Here is a 15,898-nt window from a genome sequence, read left to right on the forward strand (position 1 = left end):
TCTAAAATATAGTTTCTATATTTACATAAGATACATAAAACCACATATAAAGCACAAGGAAAGAGTAGAAATTATTGATAGATGAGAGAATTTTTAGCTGTGAAAATGAGTTTCAAGTGCCTCTAATGGATCTAGTTCATACCTTCAATAGAGAACACAAAATAAAGACTTCTTCAGTGGTTCCTCTAAAATAAGTAAAGCTTATCAAAGCATTTATGTATCTTTAAGGAATTGACAGATATGTTTTATGCGTTTCTTCAGGAGGTAATGCTTAAGTAAGTAGAAACTAGCAGCAGATAATTCCTATGCATCATGCAGATGAATAAGATGAATGGTGTTTCCGATTTTTCCAGTTGGGGAATTAATTAAATCTATATAGGAAGTCAAGGCAATAGCTGTAACACTGCTTTAGGGAAAGTGATGGACTTGAAAAGATACTATGATTAAGTTACTGTTGATGCTCATTTGAGAGCTGTGAATTGCAACTAGGCCTCTGTCTCTTTATATATCAACATTAAAACACCAACTGTGAATTAGCTACTGTAATCATCTTGTTGATAACTAGGAGATGCTTCAAAATAGTAAAGGGCAATTGTGCATGATTAGGAGGTCAGAAGTTACCTGTTTCAAATGTAAATAGAAGATTATTTTATCCTGCACAACTAGAGGTTGTTTCTGTTTGTAAATAAATGTATTTACTCTGTAATTGGAAGAGATTTTGATGCAGATTGGTGTTGACTAGTAATATGGCTTTATAAATGTCTTCTGACAATGTAAATAGCAATAGCACAAACAAGAAAATCATTTTTGGACTCAGGAGGCCTTCCCAGGCTTTTCTTTTTCCTCTTACCTTTTGAAGCTTGTGGGCTATGTGAGCCTTTAATACAGTCACCACAGTGATACAATTCCTTAAGTTTATCAGGGTCGAAAGGAAAAGTAGTACCTTGTGTCTTGGGCACTACCTTGTTACACACCTTTGGTTTTACCTTAATTTGGGTTATTTCTAAGATTAATTAGGCATTACAAAAGTAGGAGCTCTTCACTGAGGAACTACAAAGTATCTGTCCTGCTGAACATTAATAATAAAATCAAAACCCCTCTTCAATACGAGACTCTTCAAAATTACTCATTGATTTGGAGAAGTCTTGGCTCAAAACTGCTGTGATTTTAACACGAAGCTTTGATGTCTCTGTAGTGACATCCAATTTATTTTTATCTTTGTTAGTTCTGTTCTGTGGTAATGCTTTTCAGAATCTTTCCTTGAGAAGTGTTAATACACAAAAGGCTAAAGGTGGTGTTGGATCTTTGAGAACTGTCCTCTTCAGAATAACCAGGAGAGTATTGTACTCTTAGCACAGCCAGCAGTAACACTAATGGTAGTCCTGAGTCATGGTAACACTTCAGACTTTATCTGAGTAAGTTGGGGTTAACTCCATTTTCAAAAGCATTGCACCTCTTTAAATTAATGAAACCTAGAAATCAGAAGTAACTCTAATTCTGTAATTAAATCAGGTTTTTTCTTCTTAAGTTTTATGTAGCATTGTGAAGGTCAAACAGGTCATAATATTGGACAGGTTTTCTCTTTAACTAGTCTCACCTTTCCATGTTGGTGCAAGAATTTGCTATACTGTATCATTTTTTTGCTATAGCTTTCTCTGCCATTTAAAATGGAGCAGTTGCACATACAGTTTTATTGGTGATGAATGTTTCAATTCCTATTGGCAACTTGTAAATAAGAAGTTGGAGTCTGAGCTAGTACAAACGGGAGATGTTGGCTTTCCTTTTTTTCAGACTTGGGTCGCATGTATAACCTTGTGTCTCGAATCCAGGATGGCCTCGGGGAGCTGAAAAAACTCTTGGAAACCCACATTCATAATCAGGGTCTAGCTGCAATTGAGAAATGTGGAGAAGCTGCTCTAAATGCAAGTACACCGCCCAAATAAGTCTGTGTGTGGTTGCTGCTGAGGAGGGTGAATGCTTCCTGATACAATTTCCAATTTGCTTACGTTTCCATCTCACTGATTTGATTTGTGAGGACTGGACAGTTATCAAATGTTGATAGTAGGTTTAAAGCAACAGTCACATCACGGTGTCACCCATCTTCAAGCTATGGGTTTGTGGTCTTGTTGTTGGTTTGGTTTTGTTCTTGGTGGGTTTTGTGGGGAGCCCTTCAGAGCTTTCGTTCTGCCACCCCTTTTTCCCCTCCTCTGGGTGGGATGGGGAGAAGAATTGAAAGAATGTAAACCCCATGGATTGAGATGAAAAGAGTTGCATAACTGAAGTACAGCATAATGCTACTGATAATTATGATGATAAGGAAAATAATGAGGGAAGAGAATATAAAACTAAAAGTGGAAAGGAAAAAAAACCCACAAGTGATGCACAGTACAATTGCTCACCACCTGCTGACCAATACCCAGCCTTACCCAAGCAGTGGTTGGTCCCTTCTAGGTGACTCCTCCTTTTTTATATCCTGGGCATGACGTGCTGTGGTATGAAATACCCCTTTGGCTAGTTTGGGTCAGGGATCCTGTCTCTGCTCCATCCTGGCTTCTTGCACCCCTTCTCACTGGCAGAGCATGAGACTGAAAAGTCTTTGACTGGGTAAGCGCTACTGAGCAAGAGCTAAACTGTCAGTTACCAGCACTGTTCTCAGACTGAAGCCCAAACAGCACTGCACCAGTTGCTGGGAAGAAGAAAAATAACTGTTACAGCCAAAACCATGACACATCATCTTTCAGGCTTATGACTGGGATGGGACTGTGCAGGGCAAGTTTCTGTTGGTTTTAGGTTCTTGGTGAATGGCTTTATTCTGTTTGGAAAAGCATGAAAAATGCAAGAGGAAGACAAGTGCCTGTAGTGATAGGACAAGGGAGAATGGTTTTAAACTGACAGAGGGGAGACCAAGATTAGGCATAAGGAATAAGTGCTTCCTTGTGAGGGTGGTGAGGCGCTGGCACAGGGTGCCCAGAGAAGCTGTCACTGCCCCATCCCTGATAGTGTTCAAGATCAGGTTGAACACAGGGGCTTGGAGCAACCTGCTCTAATGTGAGGTGTCCCTACCATGGCAGGGGTTTGGAACTGGATGAGCTTTAAGGTACCTTCCAACCCAAACCAGTCTGGGATTCTATGGTGAATTCTGCCTAACTTCATTTATCTGTACTGTATCTAAACAGGCACAGCTACTGGTTGGGCAGAGAAAAGATTCTGAGCAGCCCTGTGGAGAAGGACTTGGGGGTGTTGGTCAGTAAGAAAATGAACATGAGCCAGCTTCAGTGTGCACTTGCAGCCCAGAAAGCCAACCGTATCCTGGGCTGCATCAAGGGGAGTGTGACCAGCAGGTCAAAGGAGGTGATCCTGTCCCTCTACTCTGCTCTCGTGAGACCTCACCTGGAGTATTGTGTGCAGTTCTGGTGTCCTCAACATAAAAAGGACATGGAACTGTTGGAACAAGTCCAGAGGAGGCCATGAGGATGATCAGGGGGCTGGAGCACCTCTTGTATGGAGATAGGCTGAGAAAGTTGGGGCTGTTCAGCCTGGAGAAGAGAAGGTTGCATGGAGACCTCATAGCAGCCTTCCAGTATCTGAAGGGAGCCTATGAGGATGCTGGGGAGGGACTCTTCATTAGGGACTGTAGTGATAGGACAAGGGGTAACGGGTTGAAACTTCAAACAGGGGAAGTTTAGATTGGATATAAGGCGGAAGTTCTTTACTGTGAGGGTGGTGAGGTACTGGAATGGGTTGCCCAGGGAAGCTGTGAATGCTCCATCCCTGGCAGTGTTCAAGGCCAGGTTGGACAGAGCCTTGGGTGACATGGTTTAGTGTGAGGTGCCCCTGCCCCATGGCAGGGGGGTTGGAACTAGATGATCTTAAGGTCCTTTCCAACCCTAACTGTTCTATGATTCTGTGATAATCAGCTGAGGAAATGCTTCTCAGTTTCTCTGTAGTCGGTGGAGAGAAATAGTCACACCAGCTTGACTCATCTGACCTATTTTAGACTTTCACTGCAGAATGAGTTGTGCTCTAGTCTTCATTAACTATATTAAGGCTGCTGTTCAGTCAGAATTGTACTGTTTCTTTTGCCTTTGTTCATATTTGTAAGTCCTTGTAATCAGTAAACACTTTCCTGAATGTCCTTCAAGTCCACTTGAGTTTCTTGTCTGGTAGCTTCAGTTTTTTATCTCAAGCACAGCATTTGATCAGTGTTCCACTTAGCCCATGTCTGTCTTCAGTAGCAAAAGGAAATGTTTTCCAGGATCCTGATAAAACCCTGCCCCCAAACTCTTGCCATCTGTTGCCAGCATCCAGAGCTCTCAGTAGGAAAGTTACATGTTACTTTCATGCGTAGTCATTTTAATTTTCATTTATGAACCTGTTGTCTGCGTGTTTGTCTAATCCAAACTTGAATCTGCGGATATTATCTGCTCCCAGCAGACTGTCTCCTGTGGGAGAAGTCCACTAGCTTACAAAAGATGTTCTTTACCATACGTCTTAAACTTCCTTCCTGTCACTTATCACGTGCCCTATAATTGTAAAATTGCTTGTTCATCTTATGATGATGATTGTGATTTTGATGATTTTGATGGTGATTGTTCATCTTTTCAGCTATCTGCCTCATTTTGTAAACCTTTTAAACTTCTGATCTCCATATTGAAGACTTGTAGCCAAAAAACTGTAGTAGCTGTTGTAGAGTAGCCGCCCTGTCTGCCTGGTGGTTTAGTTGCCACTCCTGTCCCCACTCTCCATCTCTGTCTTTGTTGGGATGCAGAGATCAGTAACTGCACATAGGACTTAATCTGTGAGTGCCATAAACTTGGTGCTTATTGGCAGTTGACTGCCACTGGCTCTTGAGCAGATAATCATTTAGAATTGTCAGCAGTGACCGAGGTCTCTGTGCCGAGTTGTACATATTTGGGGTATACCTGTTACGTACTTACTACAGATGTTTAAGGGTATCTGCTATAGCAGCTGCCACTTTGACTGTCCAGTTCTCTCAGGTCTCATTTGAACTATGCTTATGTCTGATCATGCTTGCAGTGTTTGAGGAAGTGGTTTTGTCTTCCTTTGGACTGTATAACATAGTACGCACTGTGCACTCTGGCTGCTGTAAATGAAAGCTGGTGCTAATGTAAGTCAGTCCTGGACCTAAACTAGTCTGGATTACTGTTTTACCTTTAAAATATTTCTTTGCCTATAAAGATTTGCTTAAGCCAGTGAGGAGCTCTGTTGTGGAGGCAGTAGAATGCAGAAGGTCAACAGGTTGCAAAAAGCCAATCTCTTTTTATTGCAGGATCCAAAAATGTATGTACAGACAGTGTTGGATGTCCATAAGAAGTACAATGCTTTAGTCATGTCCGCATTCAACAATGATGCTGGCTTTGTGGCTGCACTTGACAAAGTAAGTATGTGTAGTGGCATATGGTGAGCTCTTATTTCTCTTCAGTGTTTTGTCTCCCAGAATTTCACTGTCTTTTGTGATTTATAGGCCTGTGGTCGATTTATAAATAATAATGCCGTGACAAAAATGGCTCAATCATCCAGTAAATCCCCAGAGCTACTGGCACGATACTGTGACTCCCTACTAAAGAAAAGGTACGTCCTCAAAGACAAACATATTGCTTCAGGTTTCTTTTGTTTTAAAGGGGTTTAGCATGTGAAGTCTTAGGTTGTGTTGTCAGAAACAGAATTTAATGGTTCAAGAAAAATTAATTATACCAACTGCTGAATGCATGAATTTCAATGGGACTGTTCCTAAAGGACAGAGAGAGTTTATTTGTTTTTAAGAAGAGGGGAGAAATAAATATACAAGACCTTTCTTTCCTGATAGGAAACTGACTTTGTTGGGGCTTTTTCTTTCCTAATAAAACAGAAGGGGTTCTTAAGGTTTTTAGTTTTTGCCTAAAAAATCAGAGTTTTGTTCCATGTTGTAAAGAAAAGATGCAAGTTCCCTTTTTCTGTTAAAACACTTGCTTTCCTCCTGTTTTTTCCTCTATATGTCCTTCCATCTGGGCAGAAATTGAGGAGGACAAAGAATGCTTTCTAATCTCTTGTGGTTCATAATCTAATTATGGTATTTGGCTTCAAATGGTTTAGCAGCTCATATTTTGAGTTGGGATCAGTTCAGTTCATACTGGATCGGTGTCAGTTTTGTCACTGGTGTCAGTTTTGTCATTGGCAACTTACCTGGCTTTGGTTTTTTGGGAGGAAGAAAACCACCACCAAACAACCCAAACCAGAACAACTTGCTCCCTTTTCCCCATCCCCTCCCTCCTTCAGCAAGGGATTTATTTTCCCCTTTATAAATACTAGCTCTCTGCAGGGCAGATCTTGGCTATGCCTGATGGACAGGCATGATACGGAGGAAACCAGCGTGATGCTACATGAGTTCTTACCGCTGTGTAGCAGTCAAGACCCAGCTCTCTGAGATGTTTTCTTTTCAGTGTACTAGCTAAGATAAGAAATGAAACTAGCATTTAGCAGCAGGAAGAGAGGGATCCATCTATAAGCCCATAAACCCTGAGAGGTATCAGGCTATTGGGAGGTCCCAAGTGATTCATGTTCCGGGACTTCAGCCTATTGCTTAAAAATCACTTGCTTCAGAATCGCTTACATGTGGATTTGTGAAGAGTTCATTTCATTAACACTGTTTCTCTCTAAAGAGTCTTTGATCCCAGAACTACTCAATCTGTGTTGCTTTTATTTGTGAAATTTCCATATACTTCCATACGTGGTTTTAATTCTGTAGTTTTGAGACTCATTAAAAATGCACGTCTTTAATTGCAGCTCAAAGAATCCAGAAGAAGCAGAACTGGAAGATACACTCAACCAAGTGGTAAGATGTCTATAAATACAACTCTCTTCTGTGTAAGCTGTGAGAATTGGGTAATACTTGATTGTCATAGAAGTCAGATGAGAGAAAACCTTTTATTTTGTATGTTTGATTTCCTTACTTAATATTTCATCTGTACAGTACCAAACTTCATCTACATGTGGCTTGTTGGTAGAAAGTAGTTTTAAAAGTGGCCGCATGGAATTTATGCTTTTACTTCATTTTGAATAAATAGATAATATGGATAATGTTTTTCCTTACAAGTTATTTTGTCTTTTCCAGATGGTTGTCTTCAAGTACATTGAGGATAAAGATGTGTTTCAAAAATTCTATGCTAAAATGCTGGCGAAAAGACTCGTACATCAGAACAGTGCCAGTGATGATGCTGAGGCAAGCATGATCTCTAAACTAAAAGTGAGTATTCCATGACTGTCCCGTGATTGCAGGTCATCAGGTTGCCTTAGAAAGCACTGATGTATGTCCTTTCATGTTTTAAGTATAATAGAAAAATACACAACCTAGGTCTTCTCCCTGCCCTCTCCCCTTTTCTTTACCTCCTAGAAGCTTATAGTGCATGTCTGTCCAATGGATTTAAGATTGAGTTAAGCCTAATTATTCTTACCCAAATGAATGACATGGATATAATTGTCCAAGGGAATGACTGCTGAAGAGTTGCTTAATTTCATTAACCCTTGTTCATTCAAGGTCAAGCAGAATATGATCTAATACTCTTCTAGTAGTCTGTTTCATTGCTTCCTTTGTGAAGAAAACTTTCTTCAGTTTCTGATGATGGTTAAAGAATGTGTCTGGTTTGGATCAGCACTTTGAGTAAGGCCAATACTGAACTTTGTACATCTTCTTTTAAGAAAATAGGCTCTGATACTTTGTTATTTTATTCTCCAATGTCAAAAATGTGTCTTGCTGATATATCTGTGCTTTTAAAATACAGCAAGCTTGTGGTTTTGAGTATACCTCCAAGCTGCAGCGGATGTTCCAAGATATTGGTGTAAGCAAGGACTTGAATGAGCAGTTTAAAAAGCACCTGACCAATTCAGAACCATTAGATTGTAAGTAATACCTTTACCTAAGTTACTGTTGAGTAGTTCAGCTTCCTGTTATGTCTACAGAGCTCACTGTAGGAGGGAAATACTTGATAGAGACATCACCTCCCCAGAAGTCAGTGTTATTTTGACCATGATATCTAGGATTTTTAGATTAGTCTTTTAGGTCTGTGCTTTGTTTTCTCTAGTAGCATTTTTTATCTTCTGTAGGGATAGTCTCCTGATTTTGCAGCTCATGGTTTGGGATGTAACTAAATGAAGATGAATCCCATCTTTCCTTTTCCTTCTTTATTTCCTCCTGTTTTGTTTTTTGATTAGAAAAGATGTTTTCCTTTAAACATTTTTGAGCACAATATGGCTGAATTTCATGTGTGTAAAAAGCAGTAAGGCAAAAGGATGTTGTGTGGTAGGTTGTTAAACAGCTCAGTTACTTACAGACATACAAGTGTATAGATGTATACTTAAAGGTGTATATATGTCACCAAAGCACACTGAAACAAATTCTTTAGAGAATTGTTGGGTTGCATTTAGAGTTGTGCATTGCCAGGCTTAAATTTTACTTAGTTTTTGCTTTAAATGTGAAATGTTTGTTCTTACAGTTTTGTATTGTGCAGTGAGGAGTTTGAGTTACACATCAAAATGAATGCCTACAATGCATGTTAAAAGTGAAATCCATTGTGTGGATAAAAGCAGACTAATAACCTCTGTAAATGAGAGAAAGTGGAGTGACTGTCACAGTAAATCTGAAGCTCTCCAAGTATAGTGATTTCTTACATGAATTCCTTCGGTTTATGGTCTAAATAAAAAATATATAGCTTAATATTTTTCACCATGTCAGTTTGAGCAAAAGGCAGAACCACTTCTTGTGTTAGAGCTGGGCCTGTGTGTTTTATGAGGCAGGTAGGAGCAAGGGCGATAATGCCAGAGCTCAGCCTCTTCACCTCTCTTGCAGTGGATTTCAGCATCCAGGTGCTGAGTTCTGGATCGTGGCCATTCCAGCAGTCCTGCACGTTTGCTCTGCCATCTGAGGTGAGGCGCTTGCACTTGGTTCATCCAAACATGGAATCATCGCATGAGAAATCTGTTTCGGGAGGTTATTGTCTCCTCCTGTTCTGTTGTGTGTCACAGAGGGCTGGAAGTGTCTCTGGTGTCTGCCTGTTTGGCTGGAGGATATTGAGAGCAAGCTGATTGAGTTAAGGTAGTAGGAGGGAGTTGTGTGAAGTAAGTGTTTTCTCCTGTGAGAAGACCCTACTTAATTCATCTTTCTTCAAAACTTCCAGCAGGAAATGAAGAAAATCTTTGTTGTTGTGTGTTTCTGTGTATAATTTTATTGCCATTGCTTTGGCTTTGTCCAGTAAAATCTTTAGATATTACAATCATCAGTTTTTAGTTGAGTGCTTGTCCAGAACAGGGAATTCAGGAATATGTAACATGAGAACTATGTTTAAGTGCTGTACTTGGAGGATAAGGGTGGTGAAAAGAAACCCACTTTCTAGCCTTGCTTAATGTATTGTAAAAGAAAGAATAGAACTTAAATACTTGTTGAGGTTTGTATGGTTAATGACACTTCAAGGGGAAACTCCTAACACAGGGAAACCTTCATCTAGTCTGAAGAATCTGAATGCTTTGGGTTTCTGTTTGTCTCATTCTGACAACATGGCAGTGGAGGGTGATGAGGTTTGATTCTCCTTTGTTCCAGAGCACGCTCCAGTGATGGTAGATGAAGGTAAATAATGTAATTTCTGTATTTGCTGTTGTTTTTATACAGTTAGAACGGAGCTATCAGAGATTTACTGCATTCTATGCCAGTCGTCATAGTGGAAGGAAATTAACGTGGTTGTATCAGCTTTCCAAAGGGGAATTGGTTACCAACTGTTTCAAAAACAGATACACGTTACAGGTAAGGATAACATCCTGCCAATAGCACTTGGTGGTGATTGCATTCAGAGGGCTGGATGCAGCTGATCATTAGAAGAGATGCGTTCATGCTCTGCTCCAGTGGAGATAATTGTCTTTCCTTACATTTAAGGACCGTTGTGCAGATAAATGTTTAAAATTAAGAGTGTAGAGGTTGAAGGAGTGGAGTCTATGTGAATTCCTGTGCTTGCACACACTCATGGGTAGTGCAGTGAATTTGTATGTCAGAATATTCATTAGCAGTATGATATATGATATATCTCAATAAGTATTTTAAATCATTCAGTTCCTTAATTGGGGATGTAGGGAGTGTATGTTTGTATGCATATACACACACATACATGTTCAGCTACTATGTACGATGCTCACATGCACTCATTAGCTTTGTTCCTGTGAATAATGCTACTGCCCTTAAATAAAGCAGAGCAGAGGTGCAAGACTTGCTGGCTACAGAGCCATGTGTTACTGAGGTGAACATAAATGCCAGCCCTCCCCAGATGGTTATGATTAACAGAGCCTTTATTCTATGCTTTATTTATTGATACTTCAGATCTGTTTAAAAGCAAATTATTAAATGGAATACATTACTTGTGGTTTTAAATGGGTGTTGAACTGTGTTGTGTGAGACAACTGCAGCCTCTCTGCATAAAATCTCAGGCTCTTTACACCTCCCTGTCTGCTTTCACTCAAAAAGTCGACTGAAGAGGGGAGTTCACAGCAGTGAGAAGGAATAATATAACCTCAGGCTCTGAGCTTGTCATCAGCATATGTTAACCCTCTGGTGATAGGTGTGAATAAGCCACTGATACAAGGCTTGTTTATAAACTTGGTTTCATTATTCTGCTGGAGCTGAGAGGGTTGTGGGGATGAATTCAGTGTTTGCTGGAGCTTTTAATGAAGATTAAATGGGTAAGAGCCAGGGACTGACAGAGGAAAATAATTAAAAGTTACATTAACAAGTAGATAAGGTTTTGACTCCATAATAGATTTGATGAAGTGTCTGCAGCCACTTAAATGATCATAATCTTGGGGCTTATGGTTAGATAATGCTGGAAGGTAAGAGTTCTGGTTGTATGAGCAACATTAGAGTTTTCTGTTTTGTGTAATGATGAGCAGGAGTTGGTTATTCTGTTGTCCAGATATTCCCGTATATGTGTGTAACCAGTAAGTTTCAGGCTGTTCAAATGCAGTTCATTCTCATTTTCTGATTCCCCTCCTCTCTCCTTCATTCTCTTTTTTAGGCATCCACATTCCAGATGGCCATTTTACTGCAGTACAACACAGAAGATGCCTACACCGTGCAGCAGCTGACAGACAGTACCCAAATAAAAATGGTAGTGACTTTGCACATTTTATCACACTTGTGAACAAGTCTGTGGGTCTTCAGGGCTCTTCCTGCTGTCGTAAGAAATTGGGATTAGACATGGCACAGGTTGCCCAGAGAAATGGTGAATGCTCCATCCCTGGCAGTGTTTAAGGCCAGGCTGGACAGAGCCTTGGGTGGCATGGTCTCATATGAGGTGTCCCTGCCCATGGCAGGGGGGTTGGAACTGGATGATCTTAAGGCTCTTTCCAACCCAAACCATTCTGAGATTCTATGCCTGAAGCCAGAACTGTTTTCTGTCCTGGAGACAGATGTGCTCTACTCTTGGCCAATTTGCATTGCTGTCATTGTAACAGCCTAGTCTTCTGATGAATCTTGGTGTGTATATATACTCCTCCTCGTGACTGGAGTGAATTGTCTAGCTTCCTGCTGAGCTCTGGTAGGAAGTTTTCAGTCTCCCACTGTGTACCTTGTAATACTAAAAGACAACATTTAAGGAAAACCAGCATTTTCCCCTAAATGAATGATCTGTGCATCTGTTCTGCTTTGCATCTCAAGGCCTACCTACATGACCATAGTGAAATCTGCAGTTTTATTGGCTCAGTCTCCTGTGGAAAAGGTTCCCTCATTTCTTTCCAAGTGGACTTGATGGCCGTAGTTTATTTGGCACCTGTGTCCTTTACTCCTAGGTTTGCATCTTGTGTGAAGTGAGGCAACTTCTAGTCAGTGAGATCTTTAGTTTTAGGAATGTCTATCTAGAAAGTTACTGTTGCTGCTGATTCACAGCAAACCCAGGGGTTTTCTGGGGTTACCATTTATTATAGATGCTTGTTTGCAGATATTTATTTGCTTACTTCTTTTGTCCCCATTATGGTTGGACCATGATAAATCTGATTCCTGAATCAATATCTGGAAAGATCTAATGTTTGGCATGAGTCTTTCTAAAGCATTTGATGTTATTTCACTGACTGCAAGGGGGATACATTGGATGGGCCTTATTACATCTTACTTCTGTGAACTACATTTGTACTGCTTCTTTTCAGTCATTTTACAGTGTTCTACACTTGCTAGATCTTACTCTAAATATGTGTGCTCTTGTTGAAGTATTGCTGTCTGCACGGCTAATGCTTTCTGTAATTTTGTAGGATATCTTGGCACAAGTTCTACAGATACTCTTGAAATCCAAATTGCTCGTAAGTACTCCTGGTTTTTTATGGCCTGCTTAACACTCAGCAACACCTATTAATGAATGTGTATTTATTGGTTTGTTTTATTCATTCCTTGCAGGTTTTGGAAGATGAAAATGCAAATGTTGATGAGGTGGAGTTAAAACCAGATACCTTAATAAAACTGTATCTTGGTTATAAAAAGTAAGGAAAAGCTTCAGCAGCATCCATCATTTGTGTGTAATGGGGAGCATCCTCCTCTGCTTTCAATTTGGGTAAAACCTAAAATATGTGGGATGAAAGTTCCAGGGTTCAAGTGCTAATTCAAGTATAGACCCAACATGTACCAGCCTGGGGGTAATGGGTAAGGTTTCAGCTGTCTTTTGACTTTGTCATGAAGTCTCTCAAGGCCTGGATGTCCTTGTTCCTCAATTCTTGTCTAATTTATCTCTGGTAAGAAATGGTGCTGGTTTCTACCAAGGTGCATGACTTGCATTCACTCAGCAAAATACATTATGGTTTATAAGGTTACAGTAGTGTACAGTGCCCAACAAAGGTCAGTCTTAGTGCTTGTCCACTAGAGGGAACAGGAGATGAGCAGGTTCAGTTCAGAACTTCAGAGTGAACAGTGGTTGGGGAGCTTAACAACCCACAATTATCAATAGGTTTCATTACCTATTTTGACCAGTGTTCTTTCAATGTGTGTTTTAAGCTGTTCATGGTACTGTGGTGACTTCTTACTATGCTTACCAGAGCGTAGACATAAACACACATTCAGTGAGGAGTTCAGTACTTCCTGAAGATCTGAGCAAAAGGAACATTTGAAACCCTTTCCTTATACCTCACTCTTTATGTTTTCTTCCCTCCTTGACCAATAATTAAAAGTTAGGGAATTCCTGGTCAGTTGTGTTAAGGCAGTGATGGAAGCAGCTCAGCATCACTGTATGGTGTGGTTCAGTAGTTTCTGATTTATGGCACACAAGACTACACTAGAGTAACAGATCCCCTCTCCACTCCAGCATTCCCCATGCCCTGGCTTTTTCTGGAGTTGGGTTTTGCTCAGGGTTTGTTTGGTTTCTAAACAGTCTCATTGTTTTATTGACTTCTGATGTTTTCCTTTACAGCAAAAAATTAAGGGTAAACATCAACGTGCCAATGAAGACTGAACAGAAGCAGGAGCAAGAAACTACACACAAAAACATAGAGGAAGATAGGAAACTACTGATTCAGGTAACTTGCATTGCAGGATGTTGCCATGCTGTGAACTTAAGAATTACTGTGTTGTAATCCTTTCATGAAATTCATTGTGGGGTTTTCTTGGTTTCTATTAAGAGACAAGGGGCCACTGCAGTGCACTGCATCAGAGCTAAAACTATTTACAGTGCTCTTAAGGGTGATTGGAGTCTGCCATAGAAAATCATAGTATCCCAGACTGGTCTGGGGACTTTAAAGCTCATCTAGTTCCACCCCCCTGCCACGGGCTGGGACACCTTCCACTGGAGCAGGTTGCCCCAAGCTCCATCCAACCTGGCATTTCTGAAATGTGGAAGGCATGGCAGGACACTGTTCTTCATCTTTGCTCAGACATCATGTTGATAAGTGTTTGGGTTCTGTGGATGCAGACAACCCCTGCCCTCTGCCCAGGGTGAAAACCAGGTAGTATGGACTTAACAGTGTGTTTTCCATCAGTTCATCTGTGCTTCACTTGAGAAGCAAAGGGGTGGGGGAAGGAAGTACAAATGTGCTACTAAGAGTGTCACAGTAAGGTTACATATATAAAGGCTTTCTATTACCTAAGTGTGGTTTCATGTAGCTCTTGGTACCAGTTGGTACTATTGTTACGACTGACCATAAGCATAGTTTGTAAAATTCATATGTCAGAACCACTTCTGCTGACTCTATGCTGTGTAGACTCTGAGTGCTTGAAGCCTGTGTGAGTAGCAGACATCTGTAGGCATCCTTCTCCCCCTCTGCTGCTCAGGTTTGCTGTGATGATGCTTCTTGTGCTAGCAGTCATGATCTGCTGGGGAAGTAAAAATGGCTTTATCCAGCAGCAGGACAAGTAGATTTCTCCTAAGCACCTTTTCATCTTTGATGTGCAGGCTGCTATTGTGAGAATCATGAAAATGAGGAAGGTTCTAAAACACCAGCAACTGCTTGGAGAAGTGCTAACACAGCTGTCCTCAAGGTTCAAGCCACGAGTTCCAGTAATTAAGGTATGTGAAAACCACAGCTCTAAACCTGTGTTCCAGGAGGTGAGGAGGACATAGACTGAATGCAGCTGCCAAATTAAAAAGGAAAGCTAAGGAGATGGGGTGGATAGGAACAGATTTTTGGAGTTGTAAATAAGTAGGAAATAATTTCAACCAGAAATAGGGTGTTTATAATATGCATGTTTTGTACTGTTGGCAGTGGTAAAATAGCAGCTTGATTGCATCTTTCCACATCAGTGCCAGCTTACAGCCTTTGCTCCAGGCTTACCTCATGTTCCTGCCCTCCAAGTTGTGGGAGTACCACTGCTGGTGGCCCAGCTCAATAGAAAGTTTCTTGATCTCTCCTAGAACAAAGTGGATTAGTGATGTCCTCTGCTTGATGTGGTCAGAGTTGCCCTGGTTTGTGCCCTTTGCCTACTCCCCTCCTTCACTTGGCAAGAAGCTCGGTGGCCAAAATCACTCGCAGTTTGTAGCAACCATAGAGGGGAGGGATTTCTGTGCTGGTGTCCCACCGCTTACATTTGTTCCTCCCACAGAAATGCATCGACATCCTGATCGAGAAGGAGTACTTGGAACGTGTAGATGGTGAGAAGGACACCTACAGTTACTTGGCTTAACGTTTTTATTAGCAATTACTTGACTGTGTGACACTCGGCAAATAGGTATGTGATGGAAAGAACGAAAGCGACGGAACTTCATAGCAGCCACCCTGCTGCCATTTGGACCTCCCTTTTTAATACCTGAGACCAGGACTCCCATCAGCCAGTCTCAGATTTACATCAGAACTGCTCAGGATTGATACATTTCAAGTATGTAAATATGGACACCAATGCCATTTAACCTAATTTAAGAACAGAAAGGAATCAAACCCTTCTCCTTTAAGGGTTGCATGCTACTGCATTTAAATCAATACATTGGCTATAGGATAAACAGCTGCCATCCCAGGCAGCACTTAGAAATGTTGGCAGCACTTTGAGAGCGAGTCTGAATGGACCCATGTGTAATCTGCTATGAAAACCCATTTGTATAGTGTGTTTCATTTTTTAATGTGTGATAAATAAAAAACAAAAACAAAAAATTAAAAGATTTCTGTACAAGTTGCATTTGGTTTTAAGTTTCATGATTTATCTTTCTAAATGTAAATAAAAGGTATAATGGTTATGAAAGCTGTAGAAATTTGTTTCGCTTCTCCTTTGCCAGTGCTTCTGGCTATTTAAGTACATTTTGTTCTTTTAAGAAATGAATTGTCATCTACCCCTTAAATGTGTTATTTATCTGTTCTTATTGAACAGATACAGTTGTGATGATTTCACAGGGTATGCAGAATAGAAAACAGTTCAACACTTAGAACATACAGAGCAGTACTTGCTGATCTGATATTGGAAGTG

The 15,898-nt window shown here is 40.6% G+C and overlaps 1 protein-coding gene across 2 annotated transcripts in view; it reads left to right on the forward strand.

The window, feature by feature from the left end:
- Positions 1–15,676, forward strand: part of CUL1 (cullin 1) — a 50,569-nt gene extending 34,893 nt beyond the window's left edge. For both annotated transcript variants that reach the window (XM_005148006.3, XM_031047995.2), the window contains exons 9-22: positions 1,792–1,922; positions 5,291–5,398; positions 5,486–5,592; positions 6,784–6,832; positions 7,112–7,243; positions 7,779–7,896; positions 8,843–8,919; positions 9,659–9,790; positions 11,049–11,141; positions 12,277–12,324; positions 12,419–12,501; positions 13,422–13,527; positions 14,400–14,513; positions 15,047–15,676. In XM_005148006.3, coding sequence (XP_005148063.1) covers positions 1,792–1,922; positions 5,291–5,398; positions 5,486–5,592; positions 6,784–6,832; positions 7,112–7,243; positions 7,779–7,896; positions 8,843–8,919; positions 9,659–9,790; positions 11,049–11,141; positions 12,277–12,324; positions 12,419–12,501; positions 13,422–13,527; positions 14,400–14,513; positions 15,047–15,127 — 1,379 coding nt within the window. In that variant the 3' untranslated portion in view covers positions 15,128–15,676. The remainder of the gene's footprint in view (positions 1–1,791; positions 1,923–5,290; positions 5,399–5,485; positions 5,593–6,783; positions 6,833–7,111; positions 7,244–7,778; positions 7,897–8,842; positions 8,920–9,658; positions 9,791–11,048; positions 11,142–12,276; positions 12,325–12,418; positions 12,502–13,421; positions 13,528–14,399; positions 14,514–15,046) is intronic.
- Positions 15,677–15,898: the final 222 nt, after the last annotated feature.

The sequence above is a fragment of the Melopsittacus undulatus genome, chromosome 1 (genome assembly GCF_012275295.1).
Source record: "Melopsittacus undulatus isolate bMelUnd1 chromosome 1, bMelUnd1.mat.Z, whole genome shotgun sequence".
In the NCBI taxonomy this organism is placed as follows: domain Eukaryota; kingdom Metazoa; phylum Chordata; class Aves; order Psittaciformes; family Psittaculidae; genus Melopsittacus; species Melopsittacus undulatus.